The sequence below is a fragment of the Betta splendens genome, chromosome 13 (assembly GCF_900634795.4).
Source record: "Betta splendens chromosome 13, fBetSpl5.4, whole genome shotgun sequence".
Classification (NCBI taxonomy): domain Eukaryota; kingdom Metazoa; phylum Chordata; class Actinopteri; order Anabantiformes; family Osphronemidae; genus Betta; species Betta splendens.
Genome location: NC_040893.2, coordinates 6,851,072 through 6,877,920, shown reverse-complemented (window position 1 = coordinate 6,877,920; position 26,849 = coordinate 6,851,072). Strand labels below are relative to the sequence as shown.

The following is a 26,849-nucleotide window of genomic DNA, read 5'->3' as shown; positions in this document are numbered from 1 at the left end:
GGCAGGAAAACCAATCATGCACCAACACGACTCAGCTGCTCAGCAGGTTTAAAACATAAACCTTGATGACAGTGAAGAATAGTTTGGGCGGGTGGAGGGAAAGCGCAGGGAGGACCAATAGAACATAGAGCACAACCATGAAAACAGGCCCCTCCTTCTGTGTAGCGACATGACTCAAGCAAGGTCTGACAACCCAGGTGGGAGCTGTTAGCTACAGCATGTGTCCCCACGACAAATACAGAGCGATCCGGCGCTGAGTGTGCTGGAAGCGTCCCTGCGAGGCGCACATTAGCAGGCAAAGCGAACACGGCGGCCCGTTTTACATACAGCACAGTTATCTAACGGCGATTGAGGTGTGAAACGGTGTCATGGTGAAGTGTTCCATTAGTGTTCAGGGGTCAGAGCGGAACAGCTCGTCTGGGAGAGACGGCTCGCTTCCAACGTGCCATCTTTAGAGGGAGCGAGATAAAGGAGGGGTTAGCGGAGTGTGGATAGATGAGTCACAGTGTGTAGGAGCAGGAAAAATAGATTAGAGTTCTCTGGACCCTCAGGCGCTTTATTTTATCTTGTGAAGCGCGAGTGAAAGAAACATACAAAAATAAAGATGAGAAAGAAAGGCTGTTGCTGTGAGCAACATGGACATCTATCTATCTATCTATCTATCTATCTATCTATCTATCTATCTATCTATCTATCTATCTATCTATCTATCTATCTATCTATCTATCTATCTATCTATCTATCTATCTATCTATCCATCTATCCATCCATCCATCCATCTATCTATCTATCTATCTATCTATCTATCTATCTATCCATCTATCCATCCATCCATCCATCCATCCATCCATCCATCCATCCATCCATCCATCCATCCATCCATCCATCCATCCATCCATCCATCTCTCTGTCCCTTCCATCATATCATCTCTCATTAGACACTGCTCAGATACAGTTGGGGAAATATAATTCTATATAAAATGTCTGTGTCTTGGCCTCTGATGCTTCTGCGACAGTGACATATTGAGATAATACCTGCAGACAGGAAGGTGTGGGCATGTTTTGGCATTTACAGTGCAAATGGTTCATTTAGGGACATTGTTATGTAGATTAAGTTCTGGTTTTATACTTGCATAACGTTTAATGCCACTGTGTTGGAATATTAGTCCCTGGTATGGACCAAATGTGTGTCTCCCCTAATGGCATCACTGAAGATAATGTCTCATATTTGGCTATGGTAGTAGTATTAGTACTGGTAATAGCAGTAGTAGTACTAGTAGTAGTGTAGCAGCAGGTGTAAATCTGAAGCCTGTTAATGAAGTATAAAATGAAAACAAAGTGATTTTGGTCAGAGCTTTTCTTTCCACCAAGCGGTTAAAGCCTGAGCTCACGTCTTTCACAGATGAGCTCATGCTGCAGTGTCTTTGTTCACTCATGGTCACAACAACAACAGACATCTACCTGTTCATCACACTGGTTCACAGTCCCAGCCCCTCCTGTTTAGCTGTCTATTCACACCTCAGTGCGGCGCCTGAGTTGAACTGGTGACGTCACCCTGTTTGCCTATGACATCACCGCCGTAGCGCCACCTTTAATCATTTATGGTCGGTGACTACAGCACCCTGCAGACTTTGATTATGTGACAGTGACTTCATAGCACTTACAAAGGCGCCATGTTCATACCTCCTGCAGGGTAATTCTCAAAAATCCCATTTGGTGGAAGTGAAAATTCCCTCTGTGCTGCTTTCATAATGTGTCACAAGTCTTCAGAAACAGCGTCCCACCTCTCTTCCAGCTGTTGTTTGCACTCAGCATATAACAGAAGACAACACAGGGCCTCACATGCATTGAAACGATTCCAGCATATAGGGGAAGGAAAACCTTACTCTGTGGAATGGAAACCAGCTGAAACACAATGCAAGCAGATGAGAGAGAAAAGGAGCCGCTGCCAAGTTTACCAGCAGCGAACGCGGCGCGTTGTCACTCAGCCGCACGACCGGCGCCACCCGGGAGCCGCGGACCCACGGCGAGCGGAGAGGACCGACAGCAGGCGGGGGGGGGGGGGGTCCGGTGGGAGGGCGACGGGGCGGGGGAGCGGGAACAATTTAACCCGCCCCAACGTGAGGATGGTGCCACGCGTCAGTAATAATGAGCATCAGTGGAGTTTGACTCACGGATTTGTCACCAAGCAGAAGGAAGAGAACGGGGAGAAGGAAACAGGAAGGAGGGGGGAGCGCATGCAGGGAATCTTGCTGAGGCTACTGGGCTGCATGAGGACTGAAATAGCCTTTGGCACAGTATGACTAAGACTTTAATTGCAGAGGGACAGACGTGTGGCCTTTTATTGTGTGTGTGCAAAGTGTTGCTGTTTCCTTATTTATATTCAGTGCAGTCACACAAAGATGCTGCTTATGATGATGATAGCTTCATCACAGTGCCTCCCTGATTTACCTGCTAGTGTGTGTGTGTGTGTGTGTGTGTGTGTGTGTGTGTGTGTGTGTGTGTGTGTGTGTGTGTGTGTGTGTGTGTGTGTGTGACAGAAAGTGACAGAGAGAGAGATGTGGACGGTTACACAACACACTATCATGTTGCAAAGCATCATTCCCATGTCTTTTGCGTCTTTCACACTCTTCCTGATGTCTTGGCCTTTTCTACATGAGATTTTCCGCCACCAGTCGACTCAGGCCGGCGCCGCAGGGTAAACGGTAGGAAAGAGGTGCAAGCTATGGGACCTGTGTCTTGGCTGCAGGAAACCCCAAAGGTAAGTAATTACCCCAACAACATGTTGTTAATGGCCCTGCTGTTTACTTAAAACACAACGATGAACTCGGTGGCTGGGGGAAGGTCTCGGCTAAAGGAAGACTGCAGAGATTATCATCAGGGATGGTTGAATCAGTGGAAGAATATTCATTATGCAGTTTTGGAGAAGCTCCATCACCTCGGCCCCTGCAGCACTGGAAAATGAGCGAGCTTGTCACTCACATTCACATTCACATTCACAGCGCTTGCTCACAGTCACACACTCCACTGTGGACTCCGCTCCGTAGTTATCGGGCAGGAAGTGATGCTATCATCTCTTCCTGTTGAAGTGTTGAGTTTATGGGTCCTTCTGGTGTGTGTGTGCGGTACAAAGTCACGTTTAGTATTAGTTAGTAGTCAGTTTGAAGGCTCTCTGCACTGATGTGAATTTTACCACAACTGGTTGCAGTTTTGAAAATAACTTGGGGTGGGAATTTAGTGACGGTAACTTAATCATAATCAGAATCATACTGCTTATTCCAGGCTGTTCAGAGGCAACGGTCCTCTGTCTGCTGCAGGTCGGAAGAAGGTTTGGGTCACTAGGCAAGTTTATTTAATTAACAGGTTCGTTAGGCAGCTGTGAGAAGAGTAATTAGATGGACTCAGTGGAGCGGTGTGGTTGGGTGGGGTGGGCGTGAGAAGTGAACTGGAATTAGGGGTTCAGGATGAGTCAGCAGCAGCAGCAGCAGCAGGGGGTGAGGGGGCAGAATGGTCACATGGTACAAACAGAAGGCCCCACGATGAAAAAGCCCAGACAAGATGGCTGACAGGAGCAGAAACAGGAGGTGAAGTCCAGTTTATTCTATTTATTAGTTGCAGCATAAATGTTGATATAGATTTTGTATATGCATTTTATATAAACATGTTTCAGCTTTACTTCATGGCGGAGTGATAAGTAGGACACATTAATATAATACCAAGCTGTCAAAAATAAATAATACGATCACAGCCGTGACCTCCACCTTCAGTCTAGTTCTGCTCTCCCCATTCAAGCATTGTCTCAATGTGCTCCGACGAACCACGCGTGATGACATCATCCACCCGGAGCAAACGGCCAATGAACACCTACAGGGGGAGTCAATTACGGGTCATCGCAATAATTCCAGCCAATCAGAGTGAGCAAAAGCCCCGTAACCATGGTGAATAGCCTGGGTTCAAATATGTGTGACAGATGCCCCCCCCCCTTCCCCGCCCTGTGGTGTTTCCATATGTACTTGTGTACATAAACAGGCTGACTGCATTAAGGGTAAACTGTGTGAGGTATGTGCTTGAGATGGACTCAGTCACACCACTGTACATGATTTAATATGCATTCATAGAGTTCTCCGTGGGGCCCCTTTCATCCAGCTCCTGAATGTATTTATACACATGCATACGCGCTTCTTCCTCCAGCTTTTGTAACTTATAGCTATGCTAATTACAGTCGTTAGCGCCCGGTATTGTTCTCCGAGAGGATGGATGAGGAGACGTGTGGGTGGCGGTGACGGGTGAGGTGGGGGGGAGGCAAAGGACAGCGAGCAGCGCCGCTGAGTAGAAGAAGTACAATGGGCGGTGAGTCCGAGAGAGAGAGAGAAAGAGAGAGCGAGCGAGAGAGAGAGAGAGAGAGAGAGAGAGAGAGAGAGAGAGGGGTATGCTGAGAAAAAGGTCAGCCAGTGGAAGGCTGGGCTCGTCTCACTCGGCCAGGGGACGCTCAGGAATGTTGTGCTCGTGCTCACGCTCCGTGTTGTGATTTTAATTTTCATGTGGAGCAGAATGAGAGGAAGACACACACTTGTCTCTTCAAGGTCTCCTGAGAGGTAAATCACATTGTTACTGCGAATGTGCTGAGCATTAAACCCACCTGGAGGAATGGCCATGACTGTCGCTGTAATGGCGCATTAATGGGAAATGTTGTTAAGCTCTAGTTAAGACAACGGCAGGCGTCTTCATGTGCGAATGAAGGGGAAAAGGATCCACAGTATAAGGAAGCAGACAGTTGTTGTAGCATCCTTCACTCAAAGAGAATGAAGAAGGAACTGTGGCATCCTAGAATCTGATCAAAGTCAGACAAGGAGACGAGACTTTATGTCTCAGGAGCTACATTTTACAGAGATGAATAATTGATCAAACACCTGTCACAGTGTCATAACAGGTCTAACAGGAGAAACCAAAGAGCAGTTCCTCAGAGTGGTCTTTTTCTTTTGAAGGTGACTCAGAGAGCAGAGGAAGAACTTACGGAAAGTGTTTCCTGCTTCAGAAATATTTTAGCTCCTCGTTCCTCCTGCGTGTTTTCCTTCTTTGCCTCCCCATCATCACGGCGAGGAATCATCTGACCCCTGCATTCCTGACGTCCACAGCCATTGTCTGTGAATCTCTGCACACCGAGAAGTAAAATACACAGCACGGACGTTCAGACACTCGCGCCCCCTTCCAGACCTCACAGCAGCGTTTCTACAGTCTTCACTTCTCCACCCTCTGATAGAACTACTGCTCCCATCATTCCCTGGGCTCAACGCTCCTTTCCCCTCCACACACTTACTGTACTTTGCCTTTCTCTCTCACGGAGCATCACCTGTTGCTGCCATTAAGTCTTTATACTAACATGAATGTGGATAATATATATTTATGTCATCAAATCACACATGAGCAACACAAAAGCTGTTTCAAGGCTGGTCTTGGAGCTTCCGTGGTACTGTAACCATACTCACAATGATAACTATGAACTGATAACTATGATAACTATTCACAAACAAGGGTGAAAGATCAGAACCAATAAGGTTGCTGCTCCTGCTGAGAGGTTAAAGTTGACAACATGATGCACAGTAAACGGCAGAAACCATGCTGTGGTTGTAAATGCTGCCCTCTGCTGGAGACTTGCATGCACTACTCTACTGCGTTAAACTGAGAGTGACGCCTTTACATTCCCATGGCGTTTAGAGGTGAACAAGCAAACATACGGTGGCACCTTCACAATCCAGACGTCCACCTCCAGACGTCTTACAACCACAACCATAGGTTGCCTCTAATTTTCTTAAGGTTGTCAATGAACCTTAAATCTCTCATTATGTAATTATTCTTGTCATATAGAACTTTAGTAAATACATGAACATTTTCAATAGTACTCTGGTCACACACACACTGTCTGCTTCTGGCCTTTACACAAGGATTGTGTCCTGAAATCCCTGAACCAGTACTGTAATATGAATTGTAGATGTTGGGAAACCCAGATTTTTGTTGCCTTGTGTTGGAAAAAAAGTTTTATGTACTGATGAAATACTATCTTATGACATTTGACACGAATTCTGGAGCCACAACCATCTTTGCTTCGTCTCAGAGTTTTTGCCTTTTATTAAGTCATTTATACTCAATCACATTAAATTAAACATCATCATACGCTATGGAGCACATTAAGCACGTAGGGAGGACAGACCATGATGGTGGCTGGAGGTTTATGGATGATACAAGGTGGGATTTGATTCGGGTTTCTAGTGGCCATTTATATTACTACATACAATGACAACGTGAACACGGTGGCAACCTTGTCTCTCTGGACTACGCAAACACACGAGAAGAGACAACAAGAAACAAGGGTGTAAAACAGTTTCCTCTGTCTAATTGGCTCCATGAGATTAGAAACAAGGCAATGGCGCCTCCTAGCGGTAAAACAAGTGAAATACGAGTGAAGTAAAGTAGGTTTCCGCACTGACGCACAGTCGTTACTTGTTCCAGTCCGATCAGTTGTTGGAGGATTTGGCCCGCACAGTGTTGTCAAATGAACAACGCTTCAGGAATTGGAAGAATATCATTACAGCATATTTGCGTGGGGTTTCAGAACAACATGTTTGTCGCACATTTCGCAAGCTCGAGTTTCCCGTGGTGCGTAAATTAAAAAAGGCCACACGTTGCACAACACATTTTATAATAGCAGGGATGAAAAGCTGTAAATCAGCAACTCTCTTCATCCATAGGGCTTTTTTTAACATGCTATTTCCACAGGGAATCAAAATAGTTTGTTAGATCCTCCAAATAATTTACTCCATAAAAACACCTTATGGATCAATATGTTCTGTACTATATAAAGCACACAGTTCTGAACTAGTGACAGCTTTATATTGAGTACAATCAAACAGCGGTCACTTTGGGGACATTTGTGTGTAGCCAGTAATTAGACAATTTAGATTCAGTTCTGTGGAGGTTATGGTTAGTCCCTTTAGAAACCACACGATGGCGCTCAACACACAATTTTACAAACTTTTGAGTTTCAAGTGTGGACAAACGGACGAGCGTCCAAAGTTTGCTGGCAAGGTTTAAAGTATTTTCCATAAACAAAACTTAAATATATATATTTTTAAAATCTTTTATTATTATTATTTTAAACCAATAATAAAAAAGACACAACTAAGGAGTGAATCGTTTTAAGAGCTTCTCATATGTAGTCAACGGTAATCAGCCAAATGTTTGTTGTGAGTGAACTATTTGTGCAGCTTTTTTCCTGTGAATTCCTGTCAAGGAGTGTGTCGCGTGTTTCCCGACCGTGCGCATCACCCGTCCCTCCGAGCTGCAGGTGACTTCCTGTGAACATGCGTGCTGCGCCGCTCCTGTTTCCCGCTTCTGGTCGCCTCCTCCTCCTCTTGCTTCTCCTCCTCTTCGTAGAAAGTCCGGGGCTCCGCCGGCGGCGCGTCAGACGCGCTCAGAGCCGCGCGCGGCAAACTCCGGTTCACTCCGCACCTCTGATTCTGGTCTCACGCGCCTCATTGGGTTTCGATGCCTCGCTGGAATAAACGCATCGCCTTTCGCTTCTGCGGCTGAAGTTTGTTTTTCTGACGGCGCAGATGGGCGCGTTCTGCACCGGATCGGCTGTTTAGGGGTAAGTTGGACCCCAAACCTTCAACACCGTTAATGTTTATTGAGAAATATTATTTATTAGCAGAAGCGGTAGTTCTGTCTCACAGCGCGTAGACGTCACCTACCTGTTGTGTAGCAATCGGAGAAACAAACAGGAGCGCGTTTAAACCAGGATTTGTAGTGAAACGCGAGGTGAAAACAACACTTAGTGTATGAACTCAGTGACGCGCACCATTGTTTTCCTTTTGGGAATATTACAGTGGTTGCTCACAGCTAACAATATCTTCTGAGCCCTGTACGTGTAATTAGGGCATTTCACCAGAGTGAACACACACAATAGGACTGTCAGCTGTTTTCTCTGGCGTCGCTGCACAACTTTATTCACTCAAGCTTCTTAAGTGCAGCATAGCAGCTTATATTTACACTGACTCCCTGTTAATGAGTAAACCTTGGCAAAGTTGGACACTGCACTGACCTCTCAGTTATTCACTGGTATTCGTCTCTTGTTTGTCTTCAGGGCTGAGATCGGTTCTCTCTGGGCCTGTTGCGTTTGAACTGTGACCTGAGGGTCTTGGGCACAGATAAGCCACATAGGAAGGGCAGCAGGAGCGTTGGGATCATGGATATCGGCAATGATGTGGATTTGTCCAACAATAACATCACTCCTTTGTGGAAACGGCGCACGGACAACTGCAAAAGCGCCCAGGAGTCGCGGAAATCCAAAGGCCGGCCCGTCAGTTATCACATGAACGGGGTCATGACGACGGACTTCCCTTTGGACGACAACCAGTGTTCATTCACCCTGAGCCAGCCTCCCGAGAGAGTGGCGCCCGCGCCCCAGCGTCCGGACAGGAACGCTGCGGTGCTAAAGCACGTCCTGCACAAACCGGCCAGGAAATCCCGCGTTGTCCGAAGCATCAGCATCGGGCCCCTCTCCAGCGCACGCTTCTCCCTGCCTAAATTTAGATCGGAGGACAACAAATCTGCTTCGCTGGACAATAGGGCTTATAACCGAGGCTGTGGCGATAGAAAGACTAGCGGAGAGACGCGGTGTCTCCAGGACCCTCAGAAACGCATTTCCAGTCCGCTCATCCTAGGCTCTGACAAAGACACAGTGACGCGTGGGACGGTTGCGCCCTCGGACTCCGTTCTTCCCGACCGCTCTTCCCCAGTCTTGTCCCCATGCTCGCCGCCCAACAACAACTTTGACCACAACGACCTCTCCTCCCTCTCGCCCACCACCAGTCCCTCACCTCTGGGCCGCCGCACGCCGACCCCCTCTCACAGCTCAACCTCCAGCATCCTGTCCCTCTCGTCCCTCACCTCCTCCGACCCCCCGACCCCACGCTCGCCGTCGCCAGCGGAGCGGTGCCCGGCGCCCTTCAGGCACTCCCCGTCGTCACCAGCCTCCTCTTCCCTGTACTCCCCCTCCCCCTCTCTTTCTCCGTCCCCCTCCCCCACCGTCGTCCTCAGCACCCACAGCCCTGCGGCCCTGAAGATGGGCACCCACCAAATCATTCCTAAGGGCTTAGCCTCTGATATCCGGCAGAGCAAGGCTCCTTCCTCCGGGCTGCTGGGATTAGGGGATCAGAACAAGCGAGCCCTGAAAGCCCTCAGTATGGTGGAGACGGGAGCCTACTTTTCCACAGGAGGCCACAGCGAGGGGAGGAATGGGGAAAGTGAGAGCCCGGGGGCGCTGAGGAGAGGCTTGAGGAGCACGTCCTACAGGAGGGCCGTTGTGAGTGGAGTGGACACACAAGTGCCAATGTTGGATCCCAGGGCCCATCGGCCGTCGCAGTCAGCCGTCAGAGGCCCACTGGGGGATATTCCAGATTCACCAGTCGGCCCAGTTAGTCCTGGCACTGGAAGTCCCACTAGCCCTGGAGCATCCAAGCCCGTGAGCCCAGGGAGCACGAAACCATCCAGCCCCAGGGTTTCAAAACTCGCCAACCTTCGGACAGAAAAAAGTAGCAGCAATGGAAAAAACAAGGTAGGTAAACACAGTCACAAACCTGAATAAAGCCATTCACAGAACACATTTATAGCTCAATTTAACGGCGTATAAAGGTCGCTCTGACATGGACTTTGTCTATCGGGAGGTAAAGTCCACACTGTAACATTACAGCACAAGCTGAGCAGCAGCAGTAGAAGCTGGCGAGGCCTTAGAAGGACACAGTCACCAGCAGACGTGACGTAATGCGACAGCGTGCCCACACATCCACGCTTTCATACACAGTGGCTCTGGATTTAGAAGGGGGTTAGTGGATGAGGTCATGGTCAGGTTAAACAGTCGTGCACCCTGATGTTTACGTCATGTTTGCCTTTCAGACTCTAGATAAGAAGAGAGTTTTAACTATTCAGCGGACATTTGACAGCGAGGGTGAGAAATACACATGTGCAGTACACACCAATAATATTTTCTCTTTTAAAAAAAACAAAACGCTGATTTAGCTGATTTTCTTTGGCGTTTCAGAGGAGGAGCTGTACCAGAACTACCAGGAGAAGGCCTTGCACAATGACTCCGACGAGGATGCAGATTCCAGGCAGCCCAAACCTGATAACGGCATCGTGGTGCAGTTCAGACCCATACGCACGTCGTGGAGCCAGCTCAGTGTGGTCAGACATCACACACACACACAGAAACACTGCTGGTAGCTGCCATTTTCCTCTGTTTAGCTTTGTCACTAACCAGTACACTCAGTCCTCTGGCATCTTGGAATGCTCGTGCTCTGAAGAATGCTGTCATATCCAGTTGGGCCACAGCCCATAGCCATCCTCCCACGGCTGTTGTCCTCCTACTACCTCTTGGGTGGGCAGGGAGACTGAGAGTCGGCACTACCCACAGGAAGTCTTCAAATACATGCTGGGCCTGGTTCCATTGAGTTGGCAAACGTCTTCACACGCACCAGGCCCGGAGTGTGAAGGCTCTGGACATGCAGTGGCTCTGCGTTATAGTTAGGGATCGAAATAGAGGGAACGGATAGGTGTAATATAGAGGAGGGCGGGTGAGGATACGTGGATAATTAAGTTTTCAACTTGGATGTTCCCATCTTGTTTGTGTACTCTGTGGGAGAGAATCAGAGATAGAGATAACTAGGATTATTAGTGAGTTTGCACACGCTCACTTTAATCTAACATTCAGAAAGGATCTCCAGGCGCTTTTGCTCTTGTGCAAGGACGCAACACAATTCTCATGAATTCCTCTCTTTTTGTCATCACAGCTGCACTACAGCCGTGAAACCATGTGTTTGACCAAGTCTGTTTTCATTCAATCAGAACCTGGATGATGTCAACTGTGATAATAGAGTGGACACGACAGTTGGTATTTTCCACTTTGTAAATGACTGAACACAACTTATAGAATGGAATATGGATTTGAACTTCAGATATGAAACTTTGAAATTGCCTGAGGCCCAAATAATTGTACTGTAGCTGCACCCAGTGGAACTCCAAAGTTCAGTTGGCACAAGGTGAAAGGAAACCGTCCAGATTCATGTTGGGCGGTCCCTGACGAGACAAAACATTTCAGGTTTCTCTGTTTCCCCAAGTAATTACCTGATCACTTGATGCAGCCGAGTACGGCGTCGCACAGGGCTCAGTCTTGGGGCTCCTGCTATTCTCCTCATACATGCGCTTGGACGTATTATCCGTGAACGTGCTGTTTCTTTCCCACTGTTTTACTGATGACACGCAGCTGTACCTGCCCATCAGAGTCTCAGACTATGACATGGTGAATTCTTTCCGTGCTCGTCTAGCTGAGATCAAAAGGTGGATGGTTTAAATTATTCTATGAATGTTTCATAGACACATTCTATGAATGGCTTAGAACATATTGAGGATTTTAGAAAGAATATTCAGATTAGAAGAGTCAGTTTAAGACTGGACTCCTGCAGCTTCCTGTCCACTCAAACTAGCAAATTTAAAGATATAAAGAGTTAATTTCTCTGCATGTCATGTTTTGTAAGTTCTCTTGGGGAAAAAGCAGCTGACTAATCGTTAAGCTAAAATCAATGTTTTTGTTACAGAACGGTTGCCATAACTGATTGATTAGAAACTAGGAGAGATACAGTAAATAATAAACTGGAAGTACGTGTGAATGCCACGGGAAGAACGGACCACAATAGATGTTTGGTCTGTCGCAGGTTTGTTTGCTCTGAGTGTTTGCCGAAGGCTGCGGAGCCGATACCAGAGACAAGGAAAGCTCTCCAGGAGCCGTATCAACAGGATAAACAGGATGAAAGGCTAGCGGGCGAAAGGAGAGACGGGCTCTCAGGAGTTGTCCATACGTGTGCCCGGGTCATATTGGTTTTATTTGGTGAAACATAAGTCAGAAGGATGATTTTTCTTATTAAGTCTAACAAAGCCACAGGCTGATTAATTCACCATGACCCACGCACTTCGCTCCAAGAGATTGCTTTCTTTCGATCTTATTCAAATATCCCTGGACTCAATCTCACCAGCCACATACCAACGTGCGCACACACACACACACACACACACACACACACACACACACACACACACACACACACACACACACACACACACACACACACACACACTTGGCCAAGTTACACCGTGAACACAAGAGCTTCAGCGTTGGAGACGTTTCATGCACAATTTCCTAATTGTCTACTGGACAAGTGCCTACTGCTACAACAGCTTTACTGACTCCCTGTTCATGGTGGTTTGCAACTTGCTCCTTTCTTTGTCTGCAGGGGTGACGCTATAAATGCAAAAAGCCCCTGAGCAGCAGTCAGACATTTACAATCTTCCATCTGTGTTTTAAATTTTTAGGTGAAGAAAAACGGTCTGTCTGAACGTATGAGTCAAGAGGAGCGCAAGAGACAGGAGGTAGGAATCACATTTGGTCGATCGAGTCAAGATTTGAACAGGCTGGAGAATAAAGCTCGCAGCGGCTCGAGCCGTCCATTTGGTGCGTGTAAACTCCACCAGACCAGTAAAACGCAGCCATTAGAGAGCAGCAGGCAGCGCTTTGTCACGTCTTTAAAGCAGATGGGCTGTAGCGGGAAGTTCCAACTGTCTGACGGATCGATGCTGGTGCTGAGGCGGGCGAATGGGACCGTCGCCACGCAAACACTGTGTATGTTGTGAATGAACGCTCACGTTGCTTCCTCTGACGTCTCTCCCAGGCCATTTTTGAGGTGATCTCGTCGGAGCACTCGTACCTGCGCAGCCTGGAGATCTTGATTCGCATGTTTAAGAACTCCGCGGAGCTCAGCGACGCCATGACCAAGACGGAGCATCACCATCTGTTCTCCAACATCACGGACGTGTGTGAGGCAAGTCAGAAGTAAGTGCGCTGTGTTTTGTGGCCTATCTGTCTATTAGGCTCCCAGTTTATAGACATAACCATTCAAGGACCTACATGTGTCTGCTCTACTTTTAGGCTTTACGTAATGGTGTGTTTGAGGCTTTTGGTTTAATGAGCTGAGTAATGCACCTTTTTAACTAGGCTGCACTTATTCCACTGAGCTCTGTCTGTAGACACTGTTTACTGCTGATACCGTTCCTTCAGCCACTCATTGTTTCATCGTGGGATGGATTAGTCGAGGGCGGTGCTGCAGTGTATGTGAAGTTGTGTGGTGACAGACAAAAAACTGAGCCTGGGAAGAAGCAAAGGGGAAAGAAACCAAACGAGGAACCAGTTGATCTTAATTAAGGTTTCACCGTCACCGTGGTTGTTTGTTCTTCACTCACGCTGGATTTCTTAGTGTTGGTTTTGGAGGTGAGAGCATAAAAGTTGAGACTTGAGAGATGCCTCAGTAGATATAGTGTGGAGTGTAATAGAGAGTCACTGGAGGCAGCGTGACGTCTCAGTGTGACCTGCCGCAGCAAATGCAATGCCTCTTCTGAACACGTTAACCTCAGGCTCTGACTCCACAGTGTGAAACCAGCTTAGGATGGCTCATTCTTCTTCTGCCTCGGGCTCCGTTTTACACAGCGCAGCAAAGCCCAATTCTTCAAGTTAAACCTTTATTAAACCATTTACTGAGTTTTTCCATTCATCAGAGCGGTCTGAGTGAAGCTGTAGCTGTGTGGCGTTCACTGCCTCCCCTGTGCAACTGTTCGTGCCACTTGCTGAGCGGTTCCTCGTCAGGAATGCGGCCCCTCCTCAGAAGGCGAACTCCAACCCCCTCGCATGCAGTTCATCATTCACGTGCGCGTTGCCTGAACGTCTTCTCCCCGCTGCGCGCGGCTCATCACGCACGCGCTGATTGTGTGACAGACATCGTTTTTGCATTTGTTTGTGCCTCGCTTTTCCTTCTGTGAGTGACGCTGTGGATTCCTCCCATTGCTGGTGTCGGATGCGCTGCCTCCCGTCTCACTCCCCCGTCTCGCTCCCGTTCGCAGACCACACATGGATGTGATGCTTTGCCCTCCCCACTGGCACACTTAATAGCTCATAGGCCCTATCGTCTAGCTTCGCTCGCACTTGCTGTGGATGCTTGATTTGTTACGGAGGAGGGTCAAGTGTTTCAACATGAGGGCGCGTTACACTCGATAAGTAAAGCAACACACGGTGACGAGCCGGGATAGTGTGTGTGTGTGTGTGTGTGTGTGTGTGTGTGTGTGTGTGTGTGTGTTCTAATGGGTTGGAGAGCCATGGACGCGAGGCTGTTTTCCAGGTGGTCACAGCAGGGGGCCCTACAGGGGCTGTGGCAGATGATCCCAGTCAGTCAAGGTCAGCGTCCTGCGTCTGTGTTGGCTTCCTGTTTGTCACCTCTTCTCTTACACATGTGGCAGGCGGTTGAGGCGGCCATCTGGCGTGGCGCAGGAAGGGGAAGAGCGTCTGTTGTGTACTTTTAATAGGCAGGGAGTTCCTTATTGTTGACATCACAGCAGGCTTAGAAGAAAGGTGATGGCGGCGCTTCCTGCCGCGTCATCGCATCCCCCTGTTCTCCCGGTTGTCGTGACGCATGCGTGCGGTATGAATCCGTGACACACTAACCCTCGCTCGACCACGCCCTCAGGTTCTTTAAGGAGCTGGAAGAGAGACACCAGCAGAACATTGTGATCGATGACATCAGCGACATCGTGTGCAAACACGCTCGCGCTAACTTTGACCCGTACGTCACGTACTGCTCCAATGAGGTCTACCAGCAGAGGACCCTGCAGAGGCTGGTGTGAGTGACCGAGCGAACACACACACACGCACACACACACACACACACACACACACACACACACACACACACACACACACACACACACACACACACACACACACACACACACACTCACATTCTTATCAAATCTCCTGTGGATTCGCGCCAACGCTTCTGTTCACCTCCCTTTCAGGTCCACGAATCCAGCATTTAAGGAAGTGCTGACCAGGATTGAGGCCCACCCGGACTGCAGGAACCTCTCCATGATCTCCTTCCTCATCCTGCCCATGCAGAGAGTAACCCGCCTGCCGCTGCTCATGGATGTGAGTGTGTTGACGTACCGTACAGTAGAAAGCGCTCTGGAATTCCAAGACTTCGACTCTTACGCAAAGCGTGACACAGGGTGTGTTCTAACCTCAAGCAAGTGAGCGTGACCTTTTCTGTCGCAGCCTTGGCTGATTCAATTTCTCTTCCTACCTTTGTGATGTTTGCTCCTCTAACTCCTTTTGCTGCCACACTCCTCCTTTCCTTCCTCTGCTTTCATCCCCCTCTCCTCTCTCCAATCCTTCCGACAGCGTGCCTCAAGGGACTCTGGGGGTTTGTGCTCGTACACACAGAGGTTTTCTGGATCCTGAGAAAGTTTGGTTTCCGTTCTTTTCTTCCCACAGTTTCTTTTACGCATCCATATTTCATCAAGCTTCGGCTCTGGAGTGCACTTCTGCCGCGCTGCATTGAGTTGTTGCATAGTTTTAGGCGAACGATTGTATTTTGTGTGTGTTCTGGTGATATACAATATTGTCACTATGTGTTGCAGACAATATGTCAGAAGATGCCTAAAGACTCGCCACAGTATGAAGAATGTACCAAGGCTCTACAGGCAGTGAGCAAGGTCAGTGGGCTCAACAGTCCGTGTGAAACCTTAGTCGTATGCCACATTCCTGAATTAGTTCGATTACTTCTCATTGCATAACATTTCTCCAGAGCTTCTTATGTGGTTCTGCTGCTGTCATCCCTTAGGACACTTGGCTTTTGGTTTGGAGGTCACTTTAATTTGGGTCTTTGTGCAGTAAAACATCATGTCTCCACCCTCCTTTGCATTTTTACGTTTCAGCACATGAATTATTTACTTTATTATCATTTAGCTGAATGAGGTCCCAGTTTGGACTTCATTCAAGATCTGAGCTTGCTTTTTGACACAGACCATAATGAAGCCTCACATCCTTGTGTTCAGAGATCTAATACATAGGAGTTCCTGTGATAGTGATGATCAGAGACTGTGTTTGTGTGAGCAGGTGGTGCGAAAGTGTAACGAAGGCGCCCGTACGATGGAGAGGACAGAAATGATGTACACCATCAACTCTCAGCTGGAGTTCAAGATCAAGGTTAGGTCATGAGACACATGCAGACATTCAGTGAGCGTCCATACGAGTGATGCATGAGGCTTCGGCCTGTGGGAACATTTGGGATGCACAGATGTCCCTGAACACACCAGCTGGGATTTCTTCTTCTTCTTCTTCTTCTTCTTCTTCTTCTTCTGCTTCTCTCACTGCATCCCTGTCTCCTCTCCATCCACCAGCCTTTCCCGCTGGTCTCGTCCTCCAGGTGGATGGTGAAGAGAGGGGAGCTGACGGCCTTCGTGGAGGAGAACGGCATCTTCCTCAAGCGAACGACGCGGCAGCATGTCTACTTCTTCCTCTTCAACGACGTCCTCATCGTCACCCGGAAGAAGAAGTGAGTGGGCGGCGTGTGTGTTGTGCGTCCACTGGCCGCTTCGCCTTCTGAATCCGGACTTGTTTTCCTGCACTGTATCAGTTTTATTATCTCCCGCTGCCGTGAATCACTGTCAGCCGTGTGGGGGCGTCGGTCTCCCTCCCTCCCGCTGCTTTGCTCCAGTCGTAAAAAGGACTTCCCTGGAACGACGTGTGCACATGAACTAGTGTCTGTTTTTGCCAGAAGGAAAGAGAAAATTCCTTCCCGTCAATCTTGCGCTGCCTGGAACTGACTGTCCAGACACCAGCAAAGTCAGAGCTCCTTAAACTCCTTTTTTTAAAAAAAAGGAACATTCCATATGATATTTTTCTGGGAATCCGATCCAGCACGGCAGACTCCAGCAGTGCGCGGAGTCGGGCCTGTTTGGAAAAAGGATTTAGGAAAAGGGAGCGTTCAGGAATCACGGGTGCGTGTGTGCGACTGAGTGAAAGAAGCTGTTATAATATTGGTTTGTGCTGCGGGGAGCGTGGAGGCGCTGCTACGGCTGAACTGCGTGCGCCGCGAGCCAAACGGGTCGGCGACCCGGCGCCGCCTCGTTTGCTCACGGCGCCGGGTCGCCGACCCGCCTGCACGCGGCGGCGTAAAAAGAGCGTGTAATCTGAGGAACGGCATGAAAACCAGGCGGAGGCGGAGCGAAGCGGTCACAGAAGGTACACGGTCGAAAAAAAAGCAGAACCAATGGACGCAAGTGGGAAAAATACTTGACTTTGTGGTGGAACCAGCCTTTGTGTCTGAGGGGGGGGGGGGGCTTCTGTTGATGTTCTGCACTGTGGCTCATGGGAACACTTACATAACAGGGTCCGCACCAGCTGCCTCCTCTCTCATCTTCACTTCCTCTTCTTCCCTCTGTGATGCTGGACGTCATGTGAACATGTGTACCTTTTCCACCTCTTTTTCCTCCCCTTCGGTCTCTCCTGTCTCCACCTTGTGCCTTTCTTGGCCGTCGTTGGGCACAATAGTCCCACTCTACGAACCAACATGCCTGTGTAGTAACTCGTCCATCCTCCTGTTTATCTCTGCCACAGTCTCCTCCTCCTCCTGTGCATCGTATTGTTTGGATTTGTGTTATCCACTGGTAATTCTGACCTGCGTCTTCCTGTTTTAGCGCCTCCTCCACATGTCAGCGTAGCATTTCCCACCTTCAGTCCCGCATTTGGCAATAATCTGACACCGCATACCCGAGTGAGAAGGCGCGCCACACAAGCATGCGGATTCCCCACCCATCCCATTCCCCAGGGTCATCTGAATGGCATTCCAAACATTTTACCTTTGAGATAAAATACTGATGCTGAAGGAAATGCCATTAGTATATTGATGAGACGTCCTTTAAGCTTGAGGTCAGGTCGGTTTGCTTCATGCAGATGATGTTGGTTTGGCACAAATAAGACATTTCCTCTCTCTTCTAACCCCCCGTCCTCCTCTCATGTGTTATCTGATTGTCTCCACTTTCGTCCTTTTTGTGAGAAATCTAATACGCTGTGGTAAACGGACTGGAACATGAGTGACCGGTGCACAAAGAGGTCTGAGGGTAACAGTTGAACCTTGTTGACATCCTTCCAACCGCGACTGGATTCTCCTACGAGTCACGGCCCCGAAGACCTGAAAAGTGATTTGGACAGGGACACTGCTCACTAATGTTTGTTTAATGGCTACCTTTGTCTCCGTGTGTGTGTGTGTGTGTGTGTGTGTGTGTGTGTGTGTGTGTGTGTGTGTGTGTGTGTGTGTGTGTGTGTGTGTGTGTGTGTGTGTGTGTGTGTGTGTGTGTGTGTGTGTGTGTGTGTGCAGCACTAATGGATTTGCTGGCTCACATCTGTGATCCAGTAGCTCCTCATATTGGCTCCTGTTCGAGTTTCAGGTTGATGAAACACATGTGGGTTGGATTCAAGCTCCTGTTCTTCAAAGCACTATGAGACAAAAAGGCACAAATACTGGTCCCTTAAACTAACCAGAACATTATTCTAGCCTTAACCCCAAAACATACAAAACACTCTAAGAGCTCTGTGGAACCCAATCTTCTCACAATTATGGTGTCAAATTGAACTTTACAGAAATACAAAATGTGTATTTCTTCTGCACATTCAGTTTCACAGTCAGCTCCAGATGTTCCTGTGCATCTGCTGAATACAGGGTCATGCTCAGATAAAGGTAGTCATGGGAAATGCAGGCATGTATGAGTGGACCCATGTTCAGTTCAGGCGCAGTTGATTTATTAATCCAGGTGAATTCAATTAACCGGCTCTCGGGGTTGAATGACTGAAGTAATGGGAAGAAATCTGCACGGAAAGAATGAGTTGAAGCTTGACGTGTGAAGTGAAACACATGGACACATTTATTTAACCTGGATGTTTGATGTGTTTATTTTATTTGTAACGATTACTCTGAACCTGTCTTTCTGCACCGTCTGGGACAGGACCTTGCTTTTACAACCACATGCAAAATGGAATCACTATCAGTATTCAAACACTGTGCATATTTCCATTAGTTTTTGCATTAGTTTGCATAAATTAGTCATGAAATAAAGAGATTAGCAAAAATCACAAATATAAGCAATTAGGATTTTTTCAAGTTTTCAAGTTTTTATTGAACGCACCTATAAACATACATAGTGACTGAGGCCCAGACCTGAGTCCAGTAAAAAGGCTGTGGTTTGACCTCGGGTGACGGAAGGAAGGTCCAAAGTTCCTCCTGAGCTGTGTCATAACAAATAACTCCACAACTACTAAGAGGTGAATGTGGCTCAACCAGCTCCAACACAATTACTCATTCAACCATTACTGTGTCTATTTGATGGGTGTGTCCGTGAAAGGTCCTAAATGATTTGTTTATAATCATTTATATATATATCCATTGTATCTATCTAGATCGATACATAGATAGATAGATTATATAAAGCACGTATATAATGTTTATATTTGTATTGCAGGTATGATCGTCTGTCTCCATCTTTATGTAAATTGAGTTTGTGGGTCAGTTCATGATGATGATTTTTATTGTCCCCACTGGAACCACAGTAAAGTTCCAACAGGCCCTTCTGTTCTGTCCATCTCACTCGTGTGTCTAAATCTGCTGTGAAATCTGCCAATGAGTAAATGATGTGATTTACGAGCCGTTGCGATACGTTGATGTCGGACGCATTAATAACGTTTGTTGTGTCTCTGACAGTGAGGAGAGCTACACGGTGATAGACTACGCTCTGAGGGACCAGATCAGGGTGAGCTGCTGCCAGCCGGAGGACCTCCACCTGTCGCCGGTCAGAAGCACCGCCAGCATGCTGAGCTCCCGGCAAAGCGGCGCCAACCACGTTTTCCGACTTAGTTTCCGTAGCAACCACTCCGGTGACAAGGTGCAGATGATCCTGGGGACGGAGCTGCTGTGAGTGCTTTATTCTGTGACCTTTGTCCTTCTTAACGTGTCTGTTTCTGTTTCACTTGTGTCCAGTTGCTGATTAACTGTAACTGATGTTAAGCAACTCATGAAGCACTTTTTCCTTGAACATGACTTAAGAAAACGCATGTGGCTTCGTCCCCTTAGTTCCCGTTTGCCAGTCGTGTCACATGAATGTTCGGTTGCATCAGGCCTCATCCACACTGTTCATCTTCTAGGAACTGATGTTTGTCATTGTGTAGAGTCACACATTGTGCAGCCGTGCTGTAACGCAGACCGGGTCTTGGCAGATAATGGTTTTGTTGACGGAGCAGCTTCTAACACAAGCCTCTATTCTAAGAAAGCAGCTTCCTTTGTTTCCAGCCTGCTGGTTCCAGCTGAAAGGCGTTGCAGCTCGGCTGATTACTCACACATCGGACCTACAAATAGAAACTGCTCTGAAGTTCATGTTTGCAGCAGTGTGGGTGACACTGCACCGGATCGCTTACTATACATGTAACGTGCACAAGCAAAAGGCTTTAAACAGGGTTTGTTTGTTCGAATTAGGAGTCGCCGGCCGCGCACGCACTCGCTGTTCCCTGCGAGTATCTGCTTCGTGATGTAGTTTATTTTTATTTTTTTCAGAAGAGGACCGGTTCCTCCTCATTCCTGTGCAGCTTCAGAGCCTTTCTCAGTATTCTCATTACAGAAGCTCCACTGTACAAGCCATGCAGGTGGCTGAATTAATGAATAAATGTTTTTCTCAATTCTTGAGGAGCTATTTCCTGGTTTCACCTTATCAAATGGCAGTAATAGAGTTAAGTGTGACTCTAAAGGACGTCCACGCATGTAGCCATGCATGTAACTGTGAAAGGGAGGGGGCAACTGGAAAGCCCCTAAACTCCCTCTGTGGATAGTGTGGGTTTGGGGCCCTTGGATGTGCCGCGCTCGGCTCACTGTAGTAGTGAATGAGCTGCAGGGATGGATCCATGGGAACTGTCCATTGTTACAGTGGTTGCTAGGCACAGTTTAAGCTGTTGCCTAGCGACGGCCCATTGTTAAGCGGGCCGTTTCCCACGACTATCCCTCCACCCGCCTCGGTGCGTCGGTTTCACGACCCTTCCTCACTGTCCCGTGTCTGATCTTTTAGACAGCAGCCACTGTCTGCGCTCTGTTGTTGATGACTAAGGGCGAACTTCCTGCAGCGATTCATCACCAGTTTAGTGATGTAACCCGACATGACACTTGGAAGTGGTGCTACATTAGCCATTAGTCTATTTCGGTCTTGTACGAGAGCTGAATGAAACAAAGCAGACACACGAGGAGCAGTGAGGCTGAAAGTTACTGTGAACATAGACCATACGTGTTGAAGGGGAAAGGATTCTATTTATATTATAAGAAAAGTGGAAAGGTTTGTATTTATTGAGATGTCATTTGACTGAAGAGATTAATTAGCCGTCAGAATTGTCGGTGATAAATTTTCAAATCATTAATTATGAATCAATAAATAGTGTTAGCAGAGATACTTTGAAAAAGCTGGAACAAGTGCTCGTCTTGTGGGAATTGATTAATGAATCTTAATGTTTGAGGAGTTTTTCTGTTCATTTCATCAGCGAGTGGCGCTTAAGTAGTGGTTTGGTAGCTATGCTTTGAATGCCCTCCATTAATAGTCTTTGTTTGGTGATATTATGTACTTGTTGGTTACTACTAAACATCAGTGAATTTGCAGACGTGTGTATTACAGAGGAGGGTGTTGTGAGTCGGACGGTCACGCTCCGCTTCCGTGGATGTGACTTCTGTGAAGCAGGCATGTACCTATGTCTCTGCACTGAGACGCTTGTGGCTGTTCTGCATAAAACCGCTGTATTTAAGCATCTCAAGGCGGTTTCCAATGCAGCATTCCTCACATTCTGACCCAAGGCGGGCCACCGTTGTCGTTGTTGTGCAGAAAATGGATTGTTTTCCCTGCCATTTGCTGTCCACCTGTCTAGGCTGCTCCACCCGTGTCTGTGATTGAAACGCCCATGCAGCAGACTGACCTTTGACCCCAGCGGTGGCATATACTACAATCAGACAGCTGGACTGGAGCTGGCACAAGGAGGCCTGTGTGTCTCTGGACAGTCTCTCCCCGTCGCTTCTGTCTGGCTCCTCTTCCTCTCCTCCGTTATTCTTTTGATTGGAGCGCACATGTCCGAGCGCCTTCCCCGTGACCCCGATGTCGCGTCCTCTACAGAGTCTATGAATAGTGTTTCTCTATTAGTGGAACAGAGCAGCCACAGAAGTCTGCAGCAAAACAGTTCTGTTAGTCAGATATGCAGCTGTAACACAAAGCAGCACCGGTTATGTAAGTCTGTCTCCGCATTGCTTTTTTTCTTTTTTCGCTCTGTCTGCTTTCGTTCATGGGATTGGTTTTGGTTCTGTTAATACAATAGGTCTGCTTTGGTTTATATGATAACTTGCTGATGGGAGTTGTTCCCTTCCCTTGGGAGTTTCCCAGGCTGGACCGGTCCATGCAGACAGATGTCCTGTTTGTGTCGAGGAAGTAAGAATCGTACCCAAACACATCTCTGACCATTAAAAATAGCTTTTCCACATTTTGTCCTTGGAAGTAGCTTTTACATTTGCTTGAATGAGTGGAGGTTTAGAGTCGCATCAAAGCCATTTGATGACCTGGACCTTTAGAATTTAGCATTAAATCATTTTGAAGCTTGGGGGAGCGCGGTGGGAATTTGTGAGTGGGGGAAAAAAGCTTGGGAGGAGAAGTGGAGGCGAACCTGAAATGAGATGGGAGACAGTCTTGGTGGCGGTAACTTCAGAGCTGGCAGAGACGGGACGGGTGGAAGAAGAGGCTGTCATCGCCCTTTATCTGCTTGTGTGAGAGGTTATGCAGAACAGGGGCGAGGCCTCTTCGCTTCCCACAGCTGTAACCAGAAGCTCCGATAAACTCAGTGCGTAATCCCTGTTGTTCTCCTGCTCTCTGGGCTGAATGGGTGGAGGCAGGGACGGGTTTGCTGTCACCTGCAGAGCGGCCCTGCAGAGGCCTGTAGGCGTCTAGAGGGGGACGATCGTGAGCACCTGCTGTCTGTAAACACGCCATGTGAATGAAAGGCAGCTTTTCTTTTTTTCTTTTTTTTTTTTTTGCTTGTGCTCGCATGCCTCGCATGCACACTGATAGGTTCAGGGAGGTATTTCAGCTGTTTGGGCGTGAGAAGGTGAACTGCGCGTATGTGGCCTTCGCCATATGCATCCAGCTGTCCGTGGCGATGTTGAACACATGCCATTCCCACCACATGCAACAGAAGTCCGGGCCTTTAAGGAAGCGTGTTGCTGTGTCATTAGGTGTCCAGTCAAGTGAGCACAGATACGTTGGAAACAGGCCTTTGTTGCTTTTTCTATGGTGCTAAATATGGGTAAAATTGCTATAAATACATGCCTGTCCTTATGTGTGGTCCTGTGGACCTTTTTTATAGGGATTTCATGTCATCCAGTTAATGGAAGTGACACAATATTTTACAGCTTATGTTGCTGGACAAAGATCAGAACAATAGGCTGCAATAATGAGGTCTGACTCATGGGACTTTAAGCCCATCTGGGGCCCCGTTGAAGAGGTCCCACACAAATGCCATCTAGTCTATGATTGTCTCTGCATGTTGCACAATGCAGGCCGATGCCACTGAATCACCCTGGCCCTCAGTCAAACCTCCTTTTGTTGCCCCCTCTCCCGCTCTTCTGAATCCCCCTCTGTCTTCGACCATAAGTCGTAGCTGAGAACAGGTGAAAGCAGAGATGGAGTTTCGTGGAATCTGACCTGCGCGACTCCACCCACTTTTATTTTCCTGAAACGTGCACAAAAGGGAGAGAGAGAGGGAGCGAGAGAGAAAGCAAAAGCAGGTCTTTCCTATTCCAAGAATCAGCCTTTGTACTTGTTCTCCTCATTTCAGTGTGAAAACACACCTCTGTTCTCTCGGGGGAGGGAGGCAGTGCTTCAGTTGCCGGTCAGCTATTATTTGCATCGCTAGCATGTCGGCCTGTGCACAACCTGCTACTCTTTGATGTTCCTTGGTTAAAGTTGTTACTGTTTTGTAGGCGTGTGACAGAATTTGCCATGTGTACAGCACAATCGCAGGAGCTGGCTGTTACTTAAGTTAATATGTTCTTTTAGTGCAGGTTTAATAAATCATTCATGTGTTACTTGTGTTAGGAATGAACGTGCTCGATGGATCAGTGCCCTGGGCCAGAATGGCAACAACAACAGGAGTCAGGACAGAACCAGTAAGTTACCAGTAAACACATTGAAGCAGCTTCTTTTAGCCTATTGCACCACCTTGTGGTCGTTTTTATTTTCTCCTATCTTGGATTCATTGAACGTTACATGTTTTTTCATGAGCGGTGGCACTCACCTGAACTTGTACGCATGTGCTTAAAGATGTGACGCAGGTGGAAGTGATCAGGACGTACACAGCCAAGCAGCCAGATGAGTTGTCCCTGCAGGTGGCTGATGTGGTGCTGGTCTCGCAGACTGTGGAAGGTGCGTTGGCTGTTATTGCTCAGTCCTACTCTCTGTCTGGCTCCACTCAGCCTCGGTATTCCTCCCATTCTACACCTTCCTGTTCACACCCCTCCTTTCCTCATGCTTCTGTGCTTCCTTTTCACTGCCTTTTGGCTTTTCTTCCTATGATGATGATGATCAATCTACACAAGCACATTGAGCCCAGTGGTTATGTCCCATTTGGTGACCATAGCAACCTGCTTTTATATTAAAAGAATCCCATTCTTAAGTTTTTTTTATGTATCAACACCATCTCTCCTCTCAGGCTGGTACGAAGGAGAGCGACTGCGCGATGGAGAAAGAGGGTGGTTCGTTGCTTCCTGTGCTGAACCAATCACGTGCGAGGCCACCATCGAACGCAACATGCAGAGGATGAACCGCCTGCAGGGGTTGGAGACTAATGTGTAAGGAGAACCACAGAGGGCTGCTCTCGGCTGTCGCTGACCCGTTGACAGACCGGTGACATGCCTTTTCTTTTTTTTAAATCCGACCAAAACAAATGAGTTGAGTAACGGCCTTGGTGACCTGCCTTCAGGGAACAAGTAGTTGAGGATTCGAGCTGCACGGCCGCTCAACCTTCAACCGCAGCTCAGACTCGTGCTCAGCGTCCACTAAGTCTCAGATGTGCTGTCCATGTTTTTTCAAAGCAAAGACTTAACCCAGAACAAACACACCGGAGGCACAGATTTCCTCAATTACCGACTGGTTCCTGTGTGGGTGGGTGGGTTTGACAGTGAGATCTGTCACATTCATTAATTGCCCAGTTGGTTAGAAAACTTCACAGCAACAGCCAAAGTGACTGCTTTTAACACCTTGCTACATAATGAGTCCTGGTGTAAAATGTGTAAAAATGTGCCTTTTTTAAATTTTATTTTTTTTAAGTCATCAGTGTATGATGTTACCTCGCTAATTGTGATAAGTGACAACGAGGCACAAGTTAAACTAATACACAATATACATAACAGCATAACAAAACCAATATGGTGGATGTGAAAGAAAAGCGAAACATATGCCCAGCATTTTAAACGCCTGAGCCACTGTGTGAAGAGAATAAGCTTGATTTATTGTTTAATAATACACGACAGTCACCTGGGAGGTTTACTGACACGTGACATGAATGGGTTAAGGACAAGGGCCAAGTGTGTGTTTTCGACCCTGGCGTCTGTCACCAGTTAATGTCACCGTCATGAATCAGACTCTACATTTGTGTCACGAATGCCGTTGTTGCCTTCATCCACTCAGTGATTTAGACAGCCTGAAATATCGCACAGCCAGAGGTATGGCACTCCAGCGGCACAGCTGTGTGCTGTGTGTATAAATACCCCCCTTAAGATTTGCATCGGTGATGTTTAAGGGGCGAGGAAGATGGAAGAGACAGGAAGAAACAAGCCATTTTGCCCGTCACGAATTTGAATGCGATTGTCCAGCGTGAGTCATCTTTATGGTGTCACTGTACCCAGGTAAATAAATGAATGGCTTAGTCAGAGTTCTATCCATCAAGCCCATTGCCCTGGAGGGCACCTAGCCACCAAAACTGCTACGTAACGAAGGACGGCAATAAGTGAAGCGTCCTCATAAGGATGCGAGGATCCAGATTTTTGCAATCGTAACTCAGGGAAAATGAGTCAGATGACACTAATTGCCACCTTCAATGTGACAGTGGATATTTCCAACTTCATGCTTGGAAAAAAATGAGAAAGTCATAATAAATACAACATGAGTCAATATGCCAGTTTATATATTAAAAATGTCCTGCAATAAGAACTAATAATTAGTAAATATAGTGTAAATCTTACTTCACTGACCTGAACGCCAGCATCACTGTGTGCATGTGGGTAGTTGGCATAGCTTAATGCTGGGCGCTCTGGACTCCTCCCACAGCCCAAACACATGCATTTACATGTAAGCTTATTGTCCCGCTGATGTCACATTATTTTAATCTGTCATGTGGTATTTTACTGACATTGCAAGTAGTTGCAAACAACTTGGGATTATTTTATGGGATGTGAAGGGATTTTGGACCTAGGAGTGTTTGCCAATGTGCATTGAAAGCAGAAAAAGTGATCATTATTTTAAATCGCTTCTATAAATATTTGCTATTGTAAATCATCTGTATACATGTACATATGTAAATCTGTCTGAAATATTTGTTTTCCAAAATACAGAATTTTATTGCAAAACTCTGCATAGCTCAGCATACATATATGCACACATATATTTTCACTGTTAATAAAGCTTAATTGCTTGACTTGTTATTAAATACGACATCTGTTGGACCACTGCTAGAAAACAGTTACTCCAGCGACACGTGCTCTGGACCTTCTGAATCACAGATTAATCAGAAATGTGCAAAATCCTCAGAGAAGCAAAGCTTCTTAAGATATTTATGAACTCCTGGCAGCTGTGTGTTGCTG

The 26,849-nt window shown here is 47.3% G+C and overlaps 1 protein-coding gene across 1 annotated transcript; it reads left to right on the top strand.

The window, feature by feature from the left end:
- The first annotated feature begins 4,405 nt into the window (after positions 1-4,405).
- Positions 4,406-26,683, top strand: LOC114867781 (rho guanine nucleotide exchange factor 26-like). The gene is made up of 15 exons (XM_029170778.3): positions 4,406-7,645; positions 8,141-9,613; positions 9,952-10,003; positions 10,097-10,239; positions 12,421-12,477; positions 12,777-12,937; positions 14,619-14,771; positions 14,947-15,076; positions 15,568-15,642; positions 16,046-16,135; positions 16,330-16,484; positions 19,686-19,895; positions 24,088-24,158; positions 24,313-24,414; positions 24,701-26,683. Exons 2-15 carry the CDS (start codon positions 8,243-8,245, stop codon positions 24,841-24,843), a joined length of 2,913 nt encoding a protein of 970 aa, XP_029026611.1. The 5' UTR covers positions 4,406-7,645; positions 8,141-8,242; the 3' UTR covers positions 24,844-26,683.
- Positions 26,684-26,849: the final 166 nt, after the last annotated feature.

Coding starts and splice junctions, on each gene's coding strand:
- LOC114867781 (XM_029170778.3), top strand. CDS start 8,243: ATGGATATCGGCAATGATGTGGATTTGTCCAACAATAACATCACTCCT. Junction 16,485..19,685: donor ATCGTCACCCGGAAGAAGAA/GTGAGTGGGCGG, acceptor TGTCTCTGACAG/TGAGGAGAGCTACACGGTGA. Junction 19,896..24,087: donor ATCCTGGGGACGGAGCTGCT/GTGAGTGCTTTA, acceptor TACTTGTGTTAG/GAATGAACGTGCTCGATGGA.